This window comes from Balaenoptera musculus, chromosome 8, assembly GCF_009873245.2.
Source record: "Balaenoptera musculus isolate JJ_BM4_2016_0621 chromosome 8, mBalMus1.pri.v3, whole genome shotgun sequence".
NCBI lineage: Eukaryota > Metazoa > Chordata > Mammalia > Artiodactyla > Balaenopteridae > Balaenoptera > Balaenoptera musculus.
Genome location: NC_045792.1, coordinates 75,146,776 through 75,168,461, shown reverse-complemented (window position 1 = coordinate 75,168,461; position 21,686 = coordinate 75,146,776). Strand labels below are relative to the sequence as shown.

The 21,686-nt window shown below is 34.5% G+C and overlaps 1 protein-coding gene across 10 annotated transcripts in view; it reads right to left on the bottom strand.

Moving 5' to 3' along the window:
• Positions 1–21,686, bottom strand: part of GAS2 (growth arrest specific 2) — a 148,228-nt gene that overhangs the window by 86,839 nt on the left and 39,703 nt on the right. For all 10 annotated transcript variants that reach the window (XR_005021044.1, XM_036862312.1, XM_036862313.1 and 7 more), the window contains one exon: positions 15,904–16,025. Coding sequence is in view for 9 of the 10 variants with exons in the window: in XM_036862312.1 (XP_036718207.1) it covers positions 15,904–16,025 (122 nt within the window). In the remaining variant the exon portion in view is untranslated. The remainder of the gene's footprint in view (positions 1–15,903; positions 16,026–21,686) is intronic.

Genomic DNA, 21,686 nt, shown 5'->3' with positions numbered 1-21,686 from the left:
CATATGGGGAATAATAAAAAAAAATAACATTTTAAACTAAGAAGTAGTTTAAATTACATGCACACTTTGGAAAAATAACTAGGTCATTTGTTGTAGAAGGTGTGAAGGAATAAAAATTTTTTAGATAATTCTACAGAAGTAAAAACCAGTGACTTCTTTTTCTTCTGTCACTTCTTTTTTAACTTATTTTTTAATTGGAACACCTCTAAATCACAGCTATAGTAGTCAGACTTGAAAGAGTGAGGTTTGAATGGAAGGAAGAGAAACATTCTGTGAATATGAAAGATTTCTTAGAGAAAGCAAGTGTTGGATACCAGGTGTGACAGTCCCTCAGAGTCTCAACAAAATTAATGGTATTTGTTAATTAGTAATTAATTATAGGAACTCAAACAAATGATGATAATTGATGATAATTTAAAAAAATGTTTTGAGAATGTATGTCAGTTTTCTGTGACCTTTCTACAAATCAAGAAATTACCTTAAGGAAATAGTCAGGAAAATTCTTTTAAAATGTATCTTGAATTTTTCCTTTCCAACAACATTTTATACATTCTAAGGTGTAATAACTTATGATTACTGGCAGCAAATTTTGAGTTCACAGGGTCACTGATTCTAATATTTTAGTTAAAACTACTTTTTGGTACCCATCTGTATAATATCCAATAAAGAAAAGCATTTTCCAAGGTCCAAAGATTGCCTTATGGATGGATTCCAGGAAACTCAATTTATTTTAGTGGCTAACCGATTTCTAAACACTTTTTGAGCAGACTTTTTTTTTTGTAACTCCATGGGACTGCAGATTTGAGGCACCTTGTAAATGCCCATCAATTGACTAATGATAGCTCCATAGATGCTCAGTAGTTTGAAACACAGGGATGTTAAACTTTTAGTAATTCAGAGAAAAGGCTTAAGCCTTGAAACTGCAAATCGCTAGCAGTAAGGCGGTGACCAAGACTGGCTATTTAATCTATTTAACCTTTTGGAACCTCAGGTCCATCATTTGTAACTTGTTATGAGAATTAAACGTTTGGGAAAGTGCCTAATACCAATCCTAGACCATAGTTTATCTCCAATTAATATTACTTTTTTTTCAAATACATGTCTACTTTCAGTCTATTTACAAGAAATACCCTGATGAGAGTTGAAAAATAGTTACATCATCACATCTGTAATTACTATAATAAGCTCACAAATACATAGGAAAAAATAAGAGATGCTTTATATTTATATGGTGATTGAATTCCAATTTGTTTTTATCCATCCTCTAATTTTGTTCATCATGCTGTGCATTCATCTTCGTTCTCCATACTCTAATCACAGTGGACTTTTCGAAAGGCAAATTTAGCCTCCCAGTGCTTTGAGGATAAAGACAAAGCTCCTTATAATATGGTTTCCACAGGTTGTATTAGCCTGGTTCCTACCTACCGACCTAGCACCATGGTCCTTCACTGTCTTCTGTAGCCACAAGAGCTTCTGTTCCCACTCCTGCATTCTCCCCATGCTCCCTCCCACCACGCAGCCCTTACAGAGAACTGTCCTCTCTGCCCTTCCCATACCTCTTTGCCCAAATACCTCCCAATCCCAGATGACAGATCACTCACCCCAAAACACCACCCCTCAACACTTCTTTATAATTGTTTAAAATCCACAATATTCAAGGGCTCCTGCTGCCATGTTCCTGTGTGAGATTAACTGATTAGCAACTATCTCCCTCAGGACGGTTTAGTTCCATAAGGAATGGAACAGTGTCTGGTTTTGTTCACCATTTTATCCCCAGCACCTACTGAACAGTATTTACGGAATATTTGTTGGATAAATACAAGTCTGAGTGTAGCTAAGGCATATATTATGTCCAGCGAGGAGCAGCGGAATGGAGTGGTTACAAGCACAAACTTTGGAGCTAGACTGCCTGTGTTTGAATCCTGGGTCTTGATTTACTAGTTATGTGACTTCCGGCACGTAAATCAACTTCACCTGTGAAATAATAATAGTATCTACATCATAGGGTTGCTGTGAGGGACGTATGAGTTTATATGAAAAGTTCCTGAAATAATGCCTGACATGTAGTAAGGTTTTCTGTTTTGTTTTGTTTTGTTTTCTCACAAAATCAACTGTTTATTGATTTTTTTCTAAAATACTATACATTTAAAGAAACTCCTAAACTGAAAAGACTTGACAATTTTTGGTACATCTGTAGCAAAGGAATAAGGATTTCTGCTGGTAAGTTTTCATGACAAACAGACACACATCCATTTTCCAAGCAAGACATGAAGCTCACTGGAAACATTGAATAAAATGCATAGCTTGTGATGGCGGCAGCCATTTCTCCAATGTCTGAGTTACGCAAAATAAAGGCTTTCCCTCCCTCCCCTGCCCCGTGATTACAGTGTAACGTCCTGCCCCAGCACGTCTGCTCCCTGATGACTAAGGATGTTCAGAAGAGACCCTTGTGCTACAGAGTGAGACCCAGCTTTTGTTTGCTCACGAGGAATAAATATATGTTTGTTAGAAAACTGAAACAAAGAGAAGTTTTTAAAAAATGATATAAAATTCAGCCTGCAGCTTCAACGACCTGTTGGGGATTTTAATGATCACTGAAACACATTGGCAGTCTCAAAAATATTCCTCATTTCCATTTTCATACCTTGCTATCTGGGATAACTATCAAGTTATTATATTTCTCCCCCAAACAGAACTTCCTTCTCTTAGTTCTGTCCCCTCATAATCGTAGTTTTTCAAACTTCAAAAAGCATAGTATAGCTTTTATTCTTTCCTCACCTCTTCCTACTGTGGCCAATAAGTCACCAAACCAGCTCACTGTTATTTTCTAATAAATATGTATTGAAATGTCCTGCCCCTTTCAATGTAGTATTGACACTCTTACTTTAAATCCTTTAATATCTCATGTATGAACAAATGCAGAAACTTCACAAAATATTCTTCCTATCTTTAACCTCAGATCTTTCTAACACAATCTGCACATCACCATCATCTTAATCTTTCTAAATTTAATGGTTTCAGTCTCCAGCTCACTGCCTACGAAACAAGGATTCAAATGCTTAAGGCTTGCAGCTATCAACTTAATCTGTCCATCTACAAAAAGTTCTCCCCATATACTCTTCACATCAATCAAGTTGGTCTATTCACCATCCCTAGAATATCCTTACATGTTTCCAACTTCAATATTTGGTTCATTAACCACGAATTTACATTGTATTTGCTTTTTCTCTGTGTCCATCTATTTGCACCAGGTTTGGGAAATTCAAATTCTACTGCTTCCATGGAAACTTCTCTAAGCACTCCGACAAACTGACTTGTTTTCTGAGCCCCTATAGAATCTACTGTCTATATCAGTAGATGTCCATGTACAATGATGTGTTTCAATTGCTTAAGAGTTAAGTCTCCAGATGTTTGTGATTTAAAAAAAAAACAAAAAACTACTGATTTAACAGTTTAAAACTGAAAACCTTTTAAGGACTATGGCAGTTAAGGCAGTCCCCCCGGCCCCTTACTCATTTGCTTGTATTTTTTCTTGAGCAGAAATGAAAGGATTGGGGTGACAGGGAGCCCACAGCACCCATAACCCTTGGGCACCCATGGGGGTATATTGCACAGTATGTAGGAACCCATGATCTTTCCTCAGTCTGACGCTTCCCCTGCCTTTTCAGCTGTAAAATAAAGCACGATCATCTACCCATTTCTTCATGTACAAAATCCTGGACCAATCTCCCTAACCATTCTATCTAATTCATCACCAAATCCTGCCAAGCCTGCCAAGTGTATATCTCAAAACCATCTACTTGTTTCTAGTACTACTGCTACCATCCTAGGCTAAATTGTCATAATTTCTCACCTGACCTGGACAACAGCTTCCTAAGTGGGTCCTCAGTTCCATTTTCACCTTTCCTAATCCATTCTCTACACTGCTAATGTTATCTTTTCAAAAGATTTGATCATGTTCCTGTTCAATGGTATAATATTGTTCTTAAAATAGATGACAACATCCAACAAAACTTAGCTCTGGTCTCACCTCTTGATGCTCTAGTATTACATTTTAGTATCCAGACACTCATTTTCCTTTAGTTCCTCAAAGTCATCCTGCACCTCCACATTTGAGGGCTTTCATGTGTGCTATTTTCTGTATTCAAAACACTCAGTGTTCCCTCTCTACTTGGCTAATGCCCATTCCTACCTCAGAATTATAGAAAAGCCTTTCTACAAGACTAAGTTAGGTCTTCCTCTTACTTACTCATGTACTTGGACTTTCCCCTACTTAGTCATAACACAGCTGTAATTCACTGTTGACTTCATTATTAGCTTAAAGTTATTCTCCCTTCCCTGCTACTCCACAAATTACCTTGTCCTGCATATTTTAGGTGTCCAATAAATATTTATTGAATAATTGATAAAATGTCATCAATGTAATATATGTTATGGTGATACAAAGTTTGAGAATCATTGGTATATATCATTTATTGAGCACTTACCATTGATATCTGTATTTTTATATATTCATATTTTATTTTCTTAACTAGACTGTAAGCCCTTTGAGAGGTGACAGTAATGCTTTACTCTTCTTCTTTTTAATTATCAGCATCTTGAACACAGTTATCACTCAATAAATATCTATTTGTTGAAAAATCTAGAACAGCATCTTTAAATGATACTTTATATAGAGTGGTTAGGAATGGCCTCAGCCAAGAGATGACATTTGAACAGAGATGTGAAGGGAGTGAGGAACAAGTCATACATACATGTGAGGAAGGACTACCCTAAGAAGCTGGAAAAGCAAGTGCAAAGGTCCTGTGGTGGGTGGAACCTGCTTGTTGGGTTCAAAGAACAGCAAAGAAGCTAGTATGGCTGCAGCAAAGTGGGGTGAGGGGAAAGTCATAGGAAATTATACCAGATAGATAGCTGGGGAACAGAGCACACAGTGCTTATAGACTGTTAGAAAGATTTCGGGCTTTTACTGCAAGTGAGTCAAGGTGCCATTGGAGAATTTTGAGCTAGGAGTTGACATGATATGACTTAAGTTTTAAATTATCTGATGATTTAATCCATGTAAAAAACTTACTTACTGACCTAGAGTAAGTACTTAGTAAGTGTTTGCTTTATTATCATATCACATGGTATTCATTTAGTCTGAGAAAAAAGATCAGACATTTACGTTTCAATCTTTAAACAATGCTTAAATATAGCAAATATGACAAATAGAATAAAATGTGGTGCTGTTGCTCTTATTAAATTATTAACATAATAAATAAATTAATATAATTATATTATACCAATATAAATTATAATAATTTATAATATAATTTATACATGTATATTTATACATATGTAAATGTACACATGGATTGCTACATTATTTCTTATATGGAGCAGTGATGCTAGGCAAGGTATTCATTAGACAAGCAGCCTATAGTGGTGTGAAATTAGACATGACTAGCCAAGTAGTATAAACATCAAATACATACTAGACAGCTTCATGAATGATATGTAATGCATTTTCAAACTGCTAAGTGAAACAATAGAAGGTATTCATGTAGTCAGCCCCTAAAAGCTTAAGATACAGTTGAAAAGCTCTATATACTGTAAACTCAATTACCTCATCTAAAAAACATTATGCCATTAGCCTGTAATATACCAGTACCACATACCTTGGACCACACACACATCAATATGGTGAGCACTTATATTTTAAATCACCAAGCAATCCCTAGACATGTTTAAATTAAAAAGAAACTCTTTTCCCCTGATTTTCAGTCCCTTAAAAAAGGCTCTTGTTATAAAATCTGTGAATGTTCTTCATTAAGAAATGGCATGCATAATCATCATTGATTTGTTTAAATGACCAGACTTTCTCCAAAGCATTTAGTAACAGCTCATTTTAAAATGATTAATTTTCTATTTTCCATGTGGTGAGAGTGACTTTCCTTGACATAATATTCTATATCCACAGAGCTTTGAAACAGCAGTGACCACAATTATGCTATCAAATATCATGAAAACACTTCCGTAGTTATACTGCTTTTACAATCTCGTCTTGCGCATGTGCCTGCATGCAGTTAAATGCAGTATGTAAGCGTGTAAGGGGAAGAGATGATGTCATCACGGAAAAATTTGATCAGGTTTACTTTTATGCTCAGGGGGCAGTGTTCTGCTGGTGCTATGAAATCATGTAGATGAAAAATGTGTGTGTGTGTATTTGCGTGTGTGTGTGTGTGTGTGTGTGTGTGTGTGTGTGTGAGCCTCCTTCTTCTAATCCAGAATTTGTTTTAATTTTTTTCACGTTTTCTGGAATTTCAATTAAACATGTTTTATTTTTAGTCTTATGTTTCATATGTCTTTAATGCAGCCAACATTTACACTACTAAACAATAGCTTACACTTTGAACTTTTGAAACAGTTTTCAAAAACACTTTTGAAGGCGAGTCCTTCATCAGCAGATCCACATAAACTTGTAGGCTCTGAAACTTGGCAAATTTCTAGATTAAATGCTGCCACCTGGCCTTTCTCCTTCTCCCCCTCACTCTGGATTTTGGGGATTCTCAGCAGAGCATTAGAATAGGGCTAGAAATACCCTCTCTCACATCTCTTACCACAAAGAGCTCATCAGAAACAAACTCCAATGTGAAAAGAACATTAGAACTTGGGGAAAAAAATGACTTGCTTTTGCTCATGTAAAAAGGTCAGCAGCTACTGGTCTACAAGAAGTAAGAAAGAAGGTAAACATAATAATAATAAAATTTATTTTACTCTCTTGCAATTTGAGGGAAATTCTGAAATAATTCTGATTCTTGTCATTTGCTTCTTTTATGTAAAAAGCTGACTCAAACATGAGTGCTTGTCACAAAGGTTAATTCTATGCTTTGCACATGGTTATTTTTCATTTGGCGATACAAGGATCTGTACACTTGTCCAAATAATTATAAGTATGTAAAGCCAAAATGTAGTTGAACTTCTAATTCCATCTACAGATAATTGAACAAACTTTATACTGTTTTTAGTAATTTTCCCAAAGAACCTCAGCCTGCCTTTCTAGACACCGGCTTTCTTCACCACCCACCAAAAGAATTATACAATAAGAGGGAGACTGGCAATTCTTCTATGATTCATTGAGAACAATCAAATGAGAATAATTTAGATTCTGACTTTGTAGTAATAAAAAGTAAGATTAAACAACGTAATAATGTATGGGTACTAGACATGGTCAAATGAATGTACTGAAATCCACTTAAAAACCATTGCAATAGGCCCATATAAGTGCACACTGGGCATTCCAGTGTGTGTACAGCCATTATTTTACAAAGCAGGTATTATTATTTTTAATTTGTATACCTTTTGATCTAGGAATTAGATGAGACATACTCAAAATAATGTTTTAAAAACTATGTGTATGAAAACTTGTCAGTATATTTTACTATATGTTTTAAGTTCTATTCTAAATTTAGCCACATAATAAAATATTGCCTTTCTCTTTTTTAATCTGTGACTGCTTAAAATTCCTTTCTTCCAAATCATTTTCTATGCTTGATCTGAACATCTATGTACTACCACATACATATATTCTCCCTGATAGAGAGTAAATTCCTTGAGTAGACTGTGTCTTTGTCATACCCTTTCTCACCACCAACAGGTATGCACATAAATATACAGAGTAAATAAGATCATCTCCTGTTCCTAGCATATACTCATCAATCATCTATCAAATTTCACAATGACATGTATAAGTAGGACTCAATTATCATGAAATATTTGTAGTTCATAATATTCTATATTATTAAAGATTGATAAAATGATGAACCTGTTGCCCTTTATGACTTTTTAAATTTTCTTTTTGAGCTATCCACTGGTGAATAAAATAACACGTTTTTTGGAAAGCTAATAGCAGTATTTATTGCTCATGTTCCTAAACACTGGAATTCTCTGATTCCCTCCTGCAGTTTTACAGAAACTACATTTACCTTGGTTGTTAAATAGTGTTTTGGTAGATGACTAATTAGGGGCTGAGAAGAAACAATAGTTCTTATATTCCCATTTCACTCACCAACTATTTTATTGGGCAAAAGAGGCAGTTACTGGGAAAAAGATGTAAAAAAAGAAAAAGAAACATGGTGATTCCATCTTTATGGCTCCTTCAGTAATTGAAAAACACAACCCTTAATTGCTGTAACAATACCTCATTTCAGGTCAAAACTATCTCTTGAGAACCTATTCCATGAAAGGCCTACAATTATTCTTCTTCCTAATTCTCAAAGGTGAGCAAATTCATAAAACTACTGGTTATCACTCATCTCATCCTTATTTTACAGGAACTATGGCAAACATTACAAACAGGCCTTGAAAAGTAGTCCCCAAACTAAATAAAACATTTGGATATTAATATGATCATTTCTATCATCATTTTTTTACCTTTAGATAATGCTCTGAACTCAAATAATAAATGTATCATGTGACTATCTAATAACATCTACAATTACCTAAATGACCGACCTCCTCCAGCATTCATTTACTAACTAGTTTAGACCTCCACGGTCTATTGCTTCAGCCAGTCTCTTGTCAGTACTTTTAATGTCCTCAGATCCTTGTTCTTCCCCTGCACCACCCTAAAATTCTCTAATCTGTTTTCTCCATTACTTAAAAAGTCAACTTTGTTCCATATGATTTTGCACATCAAAGACTTCTGAGCTAAGCAAAACCAGCAGAGGGAGGAATTTCCAACTCGATAAGAATAAAAGTCTTCAGGATTAAAAATCTTTTCATAACAACATCTGGATCTACAAGTAAATGTCTGCATTGGTCCATTTATTCACTCATTCATTTATTTATTCATCCAAAACATGTCAACTGAGCACTTATATGCCAGCTATTATGATGGACCTATATGTGAATAAAACACAAGCCATGTCCTCAAGGATCTTAGAGTCTAGTAAAGGAGTAAAGAAAGAACAAGACAAGAAAACAACTAAATATAGCAATAGGGTACAGGTGCTCTGACAGCTGAGAGACAATTTGTAGACCCTGAGCCCAGTGAATGAAATGAGTGCTGATCTCAAGTCTTTACTGTAAAGCTTCCTTCTTATAAAAGAGACCTCAACTGTTTACTATGCATTAGGGAAAGGGAAATGCCTTGTGGGGATCAGGTGATAGATGGATATATGACCTAAGTCCACATTACACTATGACTGTTGTGCCTTCCTGAATGTGTATTTGGCATGGATATTCTCAGCAACTGTCAGAATTTTTATTACCTGATACAGGGACTAAATTCATATTTGACAGAAGGACCAAATAAAATATCACAATTTTGAAAAAATCAGAGATTCACACTACTATCAATGACTGGAACATTGCAAAGAAAGTAATTTCCATCATATCTTAATATCCATTTAAGGCCATATATAAGACAGATGGGACGCAAAGAACAGTGGGGAAATTATAATGAAGTAACAGTTTCAATCATAGTTGTTCCAGATGTGGTCTTTTCATTGAAGTATATGAACAAATATCCTGGTACTTGGCATGCATCTACTGATATGGAAGATGCAATTTTCTTAATCCTAATAAATAGAAAACTCCAGAAGCAGTTTACATTTACTTGACAAAAATAACAGAACACTTACTATCCTGCATATCAGCTCCAGCTCTGTGACATAACCTACAGGGACTATGGGGATTTCAACATCCCACAAAATACCAAACTCTTCTACTATATCATGATATTTTGCTGATTTGATATTGAAGAGCAGGAATAGTAGGCAAACTAGATGACTTCATAAAATACATGCATTCTAGTGGGTGTAAGATAAATCCTATGAGAATCCAGGAAGGGGGCTTTGCCAGCTAAGTAAAGTTTCTGGGGCCAGTAGTGGAGGCCATGTAGGAACATTGCCTTTTTTGTAAAGGATATCATGTACGTGTTCCTAGCTTGCTATGGTTGTTTGATGGAGGTTGATTCCCTGTCTTGGGATACTAATGACCATGAAACTTGAACAGTTTATAATGAACTTAGCTCCAGATAATTAACTTGACCATATTTTTAGTTGTGCCCAGCAACACTCTATCATGGAGTAGAAGTGTAACCTATGGAATTAGTTCAATCAGTCCTGACGATCCAGGTAAATTCCACAAGCACATCATTCACTCCCTATCCTGCTCACTTTTCACACTCCTTTTTTTTCTCAGCCTGCACATAGAGTCCATATCAAGTCCCCTATGACTAGCTGACAAAGGGTGAAAAAAAAGTCAAGAAACTTTTTATATCATTCTACATTATACACTAACATTTACTGCTATAGCGTTTAAGCCCCATTTAGGTATATCCCTGTAATACGGTATAGAACAGAAAAAACTGCCAATGATAAAAAACATTAACCAAGACATTTCATTGTCTCTGAGCTAGAGAAGTCGGGACAAGAGAATTTAATTTTATAATGGGGAATAATTTATTTTAATATATTTAAAACTTGAAGATATTTATTTCTTTTAATTCCTAGGAATTGGACTTTATCACTAACTTTCCTATTTTTTTCATCTCTCCTCAATGCCAGGCAGAGAAATAACCCATCAAAAAAATCATTTATTTCCATATCATTCCACCTATATTCCCTCCCTCTTATCATGATTCACTATGTTGGTTTAATCTTGGCAATACATTTGCATTTCAAAATCATGGATTTCTTAAGGAATATACTATTATTTTAGCTGTATAGCTAGATACAAACACCCGTAGATTAATCACAGCTGAGATTTTCTTTTCAAGAAAAACCTTTTACCACTTCTACCATACTTTCTTGTTCTGTCAGAGACACCAGCAGTACACACAAACTTCTGGATTTCTCTGAATTTAATCTTGGTAAGATGTTCTCTCAAAAAAAATTTTGAGGGGAAAAACTCTGATCTTTATGTCTTATTTAATTCCTGGATGGCACAACATCCTGAGGTATTGCTATCTCACAGCTCAGAGAACTAGGTTTTCTTGATGGGCAAACATACTATGGGCCTTCTATCTGACTAGGATGTTCTTTCCCACAAACAAGGGCTGGATTCTACATTTAGACGGTGAATGTTCAGTTCCTTCCTTAGAGCATAATGTAGCATTCTACTAAGTAACAGAACTTCTTTTTTTTTTCTTTTCTCTTCATGTACTTCAAACCTGATCTAACCACCCAGAGCTCTTTGAAGTCAAAGGAAACTCTGAACCCAGGGAAACTCTGATGTCTGGGGTAGAGACTCTTAAGATAAATGAGACAAACAGATAGGAATGTTAGGAGAAAAAGAGAGGTTGAATCCTTTGAGTATTTTGCACCATGTTGATGCCCCAGTGGTTCAGAAAATCGTGTATACAAATCAGCAAGTCATGATTGGGAAAAAGAACAGAGTAATTATACAATAGCAAGTGAACTCTCTAGACCAGGATATGAAAGTTCATACAACAATGTAACAATTATTTTGATTGGAGACGCCAAGTAACTAAGGGTCAAAAGGCATAAAACCTAAGCTTGAACTTATCACTTGTTTTGGTTTTCTCATCCCAATAGGATATTGGAAAGATTAATAGTTTAGATTTTTGCCTTTAAAGTTCCTCAGCTCTGGGAATATTAACATTTATATTTGTAATAAATTGATCGTATTATGGTACATATAAAGTAATCAAAATCAAACTACACATTAAATTGCTGCAATCCGGTCTCAAGTACTTGTAACCCAACTATGGCCTAACTCTGTGAAATCTCTGCATTGCTTCCATGCAAAATGAGAAAATGCACAGGCTAAGATTAACTACTTAAAGCTAAAAACATAGAGAGGCTATTTTTTAAATTGATCCACTGATGCTTGGAAAGAAAGAATCATAGGATATAATTTATTTTCATTCAGGGTATTTTATCAAGTCAGAACAGGCTATGAGTCATGCATTTATAACTAAAATATTAAGTATGTAAACTATCTAACATATTTATTAAATTTACTTGCAAATATTCATAGTGTTTAAATCACTCTTAACACAGACATACTTCACACATACCAGACATAACTTACTCGCTCTAAAGTATTTACACAGCTGTAAAATCCCCAAATTAACTATCAATCAGGAAAAGCAAAAATATTGCTATGAGAACAAGAATATGAGATTTAAACAGCTGGAAAAGAATTACAAAGGACTTCCTATAATGTGACTTTAGATGAGATCAAGTTTGCTGTTGATTTTTTTTTTTAAGTAATTTTGTTTTAACATCTTTCTAAACATAACAGTTTCACTAATTCAGCAAAGTAATTGGCCAACTCATCTATCTTCACCACTACTGTCCCTAAATTTCAAAATGTCCAGGTGGAAAATACTTACTTACATACACACGTAAGCAAACAATATTGTGATCTTAATATTGTAACCTCCAATTTGAAAGTCTCCTTTTTTCCTAAAGGAAATAGTCAATGTAAACCCAACTATGTGGGTCTTAGAAAATCTATTCTGGTTTAAATTTAGATTTAATAATAACAAAATATTGTAGAATATCATATAACATCTATTTCTGTTTATAGACAAAGATGGACTGAAGACCATGACTCTTGAGAAAATTATATTTATGAACAATAATAGCCATGAAGATATTAGCCATTTGGCTTTTCATCTTTTGAAAAATTTCTCATAAAATGCAAAAAAGAAAAACTAGCTGTCTTTGCATTTTTCATAAAGTTAAGCACATGCTATTTTGATTTAAGCTGCACTGGAAGTAAGTTGTGAAATATATGAATTTTGCCAAGGACACAGAAGGCAATTTAGTCAAGAGTAATTGTGTCAACTTCTAACTCAGAGTAAATTTGATTTTTTGAGCATTGAAAGTTAGGTCATAGTGGGTTTTTTTAAACCTACACTTGTTTAATAATGATGGTTGAATTTATATACTAAAACATTTATCATAATCAAAATATTACTTGAGTTTTTAATTCAATTAAACAAATGGCTTAGGGTCAAGAAATTACTTCAAGTTAAATAAAACCTTGCTGTAGTTTTACTCACTTTGAAAGGAAAATTTCCTTTGTTTCTTTTTATGTTTTACAGTTTTATTTTAAAACTAATATAATTTGAAATAAATGTGTCAAAGGAAACAGCAAGCAAACTCCTGATTCGTACCTATCCTCAATATTACATATTACTATGGAGATTTGGGGCAAATGTATCAATACATATATTTGCATATAGTAGCTATAGTAGCTATCACATTAACTATAAACTTTTACAAGGTACTTATTTTTTTCTTCTAGTTTCCTCTAGTTAATCTAAAATTCTCATCAGGATCTCTTAACTCAAATACATAAGAGAGGTAATATTTACCAATAGTCTTTTTTGTGTAATGCTCTTTGGCAGGCATAGATGCATAATTATTAATCTTATTTTAAAGATAAGAAAACTAAGGCTCAGACACATCCACTCAATAAATAATAAAACTAGAACCCAAGCAAAATGTGTTCAACATCAAAGCCTTTATGCAATAGACTAGTGCTTTGTGGGCTGTCTTACACTTGACAGTCTTATAATTCTATTCAGGGATCTTAACTTCTGTTTTAAAAAGCAAAAGTTGACAAAATAAACAAAATCAGAAAACTGTGCCTTAGTAGAGTTGTTTATTCTTTGTTACTAGGAAGGATTCAAGATCTTAATATGGAGGCAATGAGCTCTCTTTCCTCAACAATAAATAATACGAATAGAGGTTGCAGGACCTATACAATATTAAGATAATGCTTTCAAAAATCTGGTCACAACCCTTTTTTTTCCCTCTGTTAATTATTTTAGAGTGAATTTTCTATGCAAATTGTCCTCCTACTATGCATTATGTTTTCTCATTAGTGAACTGAAGTAAAAGCCAGTTACAGTACAATGGAAGACACAGCAGAAGAAAAATCAGTTTCCTAACAGTCCTAACATTGTCTACATTTTCATAAGCGATCTCTTCGTGTCTAAGCTACGCATAGTGAACCAAAGTGAGAGAGCATTAGACTTGGAAAGAGGACGTCTACGTCAAGTTCTTGCTCTGTCACTTACTAGCTGCGTGATCGTTCATAAATCATTTAGTCTGCATCTAAATGCAGGAAAAAAAAATGAGCTCAGTGGTTCCCAAACTTTGCTGCACATCAGATTCACCTGCAGAGCTTTTTAGACATCCCAATCCCCAGGTCCTTCTCCATAGGGATTAAACCAGAATGTTCAGGTAAAGGAGCCAGGCCCCATAGTTTTTAAAGATCTTCAGGTGATTCCTCTGCACAGCAAGGTTTGGGAGCCACTGAGTTAATTAACATTTTCACAGAGCTGCTTTTATTTTTTTATTTTTTAAATTTTTAAAATTTTAAATTTTTTAAAAACATCTCTATTGGAGTATAATTGCTTTACAATGGTGTGTTAGTTTCTGCTTTATAACAAAGTGAATCAGCTATACATGTACATATATCCCCATATCTCCTCCCTATCCCACCCCTGTAGGTGGTCACAAAGCACCGAGCTGATCTCCCTGTGCTATGCGGCTGCTTCCCACTAGCTATCTATTTTACATTTGGTAGTATATATTAGTCCATGCCACTCTCTCACTTCATCCCAGTTTACCCTTCCCCCTCCCCATGTCCTCAAGTCCATTCTCTATGTCTGCGTCATTATTCCTGTCCTGCTTTTAAGATGGAAAAAAAAAATGAAGAGGCTTTGTATGTTATGTAATACTTTACAGAGTGATATAAAATATTATCCCCAAACTAACTACGGCGCTATAAAAGAAACCCATTGTTTCAGGGAGCTTTATCTTTTGTTTAGATTTTAGTTCGATAATCATAAAGAAATTTGACATAAATAATCAGTTTTACTTTTTTTTGCCAGAGTTGCAGAAACTTTAACAGCTTTTCCTTTTTCTTTTAAGCTGTCTTCAACAATATTTTAACCTCATTTTTTCTTACCTCTTTTTCTTCTCTGTCTAAAATGAAGAAAAGTAAAAAAAAAAAAAATTAAGAAAAGTGTCATCTACCTTGTTCCTTTCAAAAAATATCAAACACCACACTTTTATTATGTGTTTATAATAACCAGGAAAAATATTAGAACAATGTGCAGAAAGGAAATATGAGCAGTCAGAAAGAAAATAATTTGTTCAAAGTTACTTAGTTCAATATACTACTTACTTAAAAGGAGCAAAATATTACACACTCCAGATATTTTGTTCCAGTGTTCAGCCATAATAATCTATCTGGAAACAAAGACCTATTCAGTAAATCTTTCTTGGCCAGATTTTGTTCGTTGCCTGATGACGTAAGTTATTTCTCTGTTAAAATTTTAATCAATAGGGGGCTTCCCTGGTGGCGCAGTGGTTAGGAATCCGCCTGCCAATGCAGGGGACACGGGTTAGTGCCCCGGTCCGGGAAGATCCCACATGCCGCGGAGCGGCTGGGCCCGTGAGCCACAACTACTGAGCCTGCGCGTCTGGAGCCTGTGCTCCGCAACGGGAGAGGCCACGATAGTGAGAGGCCCGCGCACCGCGATGAAGAGTGGCCCCTGCTCGCCGCAACTAGAGAAAGCCCTTGCACAGAAACGAAGACCCAACACAGCCAAAAATAAATTAAAAAAAAAAAAAAATTTTTTTTAATCAATATATCAGATTCAACCAGTTTATATACAGCATTTGTTTTGTATTAATATCATCAACTTCCATAACCTTCATTTAATTAGACTTATTGAAAGGATTATGTAATGTATGTAATTAGAGTGCAAATAACACGTTACCTAATTAAAAAGCACCCTCTGTGTTTCATTGTTAATAGAGGACTTAATGCACCCATTCACAACAAAATCCTCAAACTCAATTCATAAGCTACTACAAATGTAATCCACCACCTGCCAGCGACTGATTTTGCCTTGGGATCTTTTACCTTGGCGGGCTTGTTAACATCCATGCTCTCTTTGAATTTCTCCTGCACAGTTTCTGCAAGTCGACAGAGCAAGGCACCATTATCCAATTTCTCCATAAAAGTTTCTGCCGTAATCTCCTTCCCTGCAATAACAAAAAGGAGCATTATAAAAACACAATCATTCCCCAACCCAAATGTGACATTCATGCCAACATATGCAGTTTTTATCACCAAAATTCCAATTCTAGCTGAGTTACGTATCTGAGATAGGAAATCACTGGAAAGAATGGTTTCTTTGGAATTTTATGTGTTTCAGTTACTTTGGCCTGTAAGGCAAGAGCATAAAGCAAAACCGGTATTTTGTGTTGTGTATACGTCTTTCATCACAAGAACTCCATAGCTCCCCTTTAATATAAAATAGAGCCATAGTATATCAAAAATCAACCACCATTGGCAATTTTAAGAGTGTGGCCAATGCATAAAACCACATCTCTAAATTCCATTGAGTTTGTTTTCCTGATGAAGATAATACAGGTAAAATTAATGCAAGTAAGAAACTCTCTATAAGAAAACACTACCCCTCTAACCACTCTTCCCCTTCCTGATGCAGTGCTTGAACTGTGGAATTATTAGGTTCAGATCTCTCTGCTTTTTTTTGGTCTCCTCACAACCACTCACAGCTTCAATTACTGCTCTTATGAACATAATTCACCGTTGTCCATCCCTGACATTTTATTGGTTAAAAGTTATTTTTCTTCTTTCTTATATGCTCCCAAAGTATATTTTCTTTCTTCTTTTACTTTGTAACAGCTTTATTGGGATATAATTCACATCCCTTACAATTCACCTCTTTCAAGTGTATAATTCAATGACTTTTAGTATATACACAGAGTTGTGCAATTACCACCACAGTCAATGTTAGTACATTTTTATCACTCCCCAAAGAAACTGTACCCTTTAACTATCACTCCCAATGGCTCCATTCCCCACCTCCCAGGCTCTATAAAATCATTAATTTCTGTTTTGTATGTTCCTCAAAACTCCTTTCCCTAAGCTCTCTCCTTTTCCTGGTGTTGTAATTCTCTAAGTTTCAGAATATTTTATTTCCCTGTCTTAATTTCCTATAACTTATTAGTCATAAGTCCTGTAGATTCATGCTTCCTTCTGTTTCTAGAACTATAATCTTAATTTAAAAAGTTAATGATCTGATACCTCTGATACCTAAACTCTAGCAGCAAGAACAATGGCTAGTCCTCGTATCCTCAACGTCTGCCTCCAGAACATACCATAATCACTGCTAAAATTAATATTGCTAAACACCACCCTCACTGAGCCAAACTTCACCTTTATTGCATAGTCCCTAATCTTCTCCTCTACGTAAAAGATGAAACAAACCCACTTTAACCCAATATCCAAAGTCCTCTCATATGCCGCTAATCCACCTTTCTACTCTAACTTGCTTACACCCTGCTCCTTGGTCTGCACCCTGCCTTCCCAGTTCCAGAGCGGATCTTCCCGTTTCCACTCCCATGCCTTGGCCCAGGCATGGCCCCTTCCTGTAACAGCCCCCTATCTTCTATCTGCCTGGCCACGTTCTACTTTCCCTTTAAACAGAAATCCAGAAAGAGATTCTCCCAGTGTACATCAATCTCCTTCCTATATGGTCATACTCAGGAGTATCACTCACTCTGGCACTCATCAAACTTCTTCTATGGCTAATAACATGCTTTGTACAAAGTTCCTGTCGTCACCAGTACATTAGAAACCTCTTGAGGTATATTGTTTTTTGTGTGTGTTACTACAGAGGTAAGCATAATGTTACTTACATAGAAGGCACCTAGTAAACATGTTCAGTGAGCACATGAATTGACAAATGAAGAAACAAACTCTTGGAAAACTTTGAGAAAATGTTGGGTATTATTTCTGTGAAAAGTAGTTGTTAAAGCAAAAAGAAAAAGAGGAGGTATTTTAAAGTTTTATACTGAGAGTCATAGGATTACCTTTTATCTTAAGAAAAATGCATGCAGCTCAATTCCATGAACACTTAAGATAAATGTAAACCAACTGGAACAACAGATATACTACTGGCTTAAAGTTAAACTCACAATATCTAATATATTTGGTTTTTAAGAAACATCTGTTTGAAATGATTTTTTTACAGTTTGGGGGGAAGGGCAGGTGAAGGAGGAAAAAGAATTACTTTTTTTATGTTCTTTTTTCCCTACTGGATAGTTCACATTTTAGCCCTCAGTTAGGATAATGACTTCTGCAGGTGGCAAAACATCAGTAGCTCTAAGTACTCACCACAGAGGTAGCCTATACAGAGCTATTATTATTTCAAAATTGTATGCAGCTCAACTCAATTAAGGAATGAAAGTAATAGTCTCAAGATACAAAAAAGCCAGCACAACAGAATTTGAATTATGCATTCACCATATTGGCTTGCATTTTCTAATGATAATAAGAAAGTTATTTACAAACAAGCATAAAAATAAATATTAGAAATATTTTTTAAATTATCAGTTACATTTCAAGGTAAAGAAGGTAAACTTTACCTAAACTGTTGAATGATTCCTTTATAAATTACTTATAAGATTTTCTACATTTGGAAGAGGTCTTTAGGTATTATTTCATTAAGCTATTTGAAAATTTAAAGATTCTTTTCATAATGTCAAGTGAGGAGATGATTACAATAAATTTAAAAGAACTCGTAAATTATAAAAAGAAAAATGGCTTTCATTAAAAAGTCATTAGCAATTTACCAAAAGGAATGATTTTTACTTTTTCTGCTTTATACCTGAACAATTTTTTGTTATCCTGCTTTTCATGAATACTTGAGGAATTTAACATTGAACATCTGTACCTAATGAAAAATATATTAGGTCTCAGCTTTCAATTCTGTATATTTTATAGCTCCAAAAGGTGGGATTTTTTTTTTTTTTTTTTTTTTTTTTTGGCTAAAGCAGACACTATTACATACTTTATGGTTGAAATGTACTGACTCAAATGAAGGAAAAATGCAAGACAGAGAATTTTTTTAAAACCTTCATATGTAACATTTTCCATCCAATGATTAAGAATCATAAAATATACATTTTAAGTGTACTGTATAATTTTAAGAAATCAGTTATAATCCTTATATGGGATGATATATTATCATACTCTTTATTCCATTAATATTACCAAAAGTATATAAAAACCTGAATATAAAGTTGGCTGAATTTAATCATGATGAATCCATCAGAATAGGCTATGAATTACTAATTACAATTTCTCAAGTAAAAGCTATACACAGTTCAATCTCTGTCAGACAGAACCAGATCTTCTTTAATATAAATTGTGTAGCTGGGTTGAGACATTAGACTATAAATGCTAGAAACAGTAGGATTCTAGTATCATAGAATCATTTCTTCCCCAGTCCCATCTTTCCACGTTTTTGGTATATTTAGTGAAAGAAGGGGCAATGAACAGACATAATTAAATCACCTTGGAGTGCCGACCCATACTGGGTTGTCTTTATTATTGACTTGAAGGTCAACCCAAAATAGCCAAGTCTAGAAAGAATATCTTTACTTCCTGGGTTCATAATTGTGAACTTAGATCTTCACATCCTCAATTCAGTCATGATTGACAGCTTGCCAGTAGACAGAGATCAGGTGGTTTGGTTAAATATTGTGATAAGTCATCTCCTCTTAAAATATGAGGACACAATGATATGAAATAATCATGTACCTGAAATATTTTGTCAGGTAACTAAAATCAACACACATACTTGTACATACAAGTGTATTCCTCCCAGAAATGTAGGCTTGCCATAATTTCCATAAAGATTATCCCTTTTATCTTCTATTTTGCTAGGAAAGATTGTTTTCCTCCTAGTAAGTTAGCAGTACTACACTCAGTTTCCTAAAGATATGGCAACATCTAATAATGATATTTAACATTTGAGTTCTTACTATATGCCAAGCACTTTACATGTATTCATGTTTTTAATCTTTTTACAAAACTGCGAAGTGAGTGCTTCTATTATATCCATTTTACAGATGATGAAATTGATGTATTTAGGTTAAATGACTTGCTTAAGCTCACACAGTGAATCTGGCTCTTTAACCCAAGAAGTCTATGTTTAGAGTCTATGTTTTTAGCCACCACTCTTGGTTAGTTAGATCAATATTTGCTGGATACACAAATGACTATTTTCTATAACAATGCATTCTCTCTAATGCAGTTGTCTTTTTCTTTGTAGAAAATCTACAGATTTTTTCTCTCTAGAAACTCCTTCAGACAAAAACAAAACAGTGTAGGGCTGAAGACAGTGGTGCTGAGAAATGAATAGCAAGCCACCTTGCTGATGATTGGAGAATGACCGAGAATAGCATTCAGGCATGCTCTGTTATGTAGCCTGATTCACTGCATAAGAAAACTAGTATATTTTATCTATAAGGGTGATCTAGATATGATCAAACTCTACTCCAATCTCCACTGTACCTCTCAATCACAGTCTATTTCTCCAATTAGAGAACTCGAAGCAACTCATCTGCTATCTTAACTCAAATTAGTCAGTGTTTTAAGACTGAAATATAAAGGTTGTGAGATAGGAAATGATTGATTATATCCAGAAACCCTAGATCAGCACCTGCTCCACACTGATTCAGAGTCTACCCTGCATTTGTATCAAGAAAAGACAAAGTTGGTTCTGTTGGAAAAGTTGGGTAAAAAACATTAGGGTGTAACTGCTCTGAAAGGTGTCAATTTGTGAACATAGACTTGATTCTTTAAACTTTTGAACTAGCATAAGACACCACCTTTCCTAAGAAATTCTTATTGACTACATCAAGAATATGAGAAGTCTGCAGGACAAGTATCCAGTAAAAGGACTTTAAGAAAAAAGAAAAGAGAGCTGTTCCAAACTCATTACACAGCAGCAACTCCAGTAAATAGGTGCTTAACTTTCTAATGCTAAAAATAGGTTTTTTTAGAAATAACTGAAATAAGGAAAACATTACATATTGATCATATTACGCATATAACAACTGAATTTTCCTTTATGTGCATGTAGGAAAGTCAGAGAAAGGGACAATCACCATAACATCATCTGTCATAATGCATTTCTAAATATTAGTAAAATCAATTTAGCTTAACTTGATTTGTAATACATTTTTTGATTTATTCAAATTCCCTGCATATATCCAAACACATATGCCTACCTCTTAACGATCTAAAATCCTTAAGACCAATATCAATTTCTGTGATGCTTAACAACTACAATCTTTTCTCAAAATTATACTCCCATGTGATTCATGTAGTGTTATTAAACAAATACTAATTGAAGATAAAGGTCATTTTCAAATGATTAAAGAAACACAAAATAAATAAACAATCTGAGAACATCTATGTTAGTATATCCATTTCAAAATTAAACCAACAACAGTCTTCAATAGTCCTCCAACAATCATGAAATGTGTAGAATGTGCCTCATCTATATGAATGATGGGTAGTTGCTATAATCTGGGACTGTTAATTTAATTACATGCTGTTTATCCAAAGTAACAAGTTTTTCTCCAAGACTTATTTGTATAATCATTTGATGTTCAAATATGTCCTAAGGACATAGTTAATTAACAAATGGGCAATAGCTAGTTCATGAACAAAAATAACAAAACAGAAAGCCTAAAATAAAAATTAAATGTGTACATTTAATGTATAGCAGGGGACAATGGCCAGAGAAATGTTTTAGAGGCAAGATTCTCTTGATTCAGGTTTCTTTTGCTGTCTTTTCTGAATGTTGGTCATAAAACTCCATA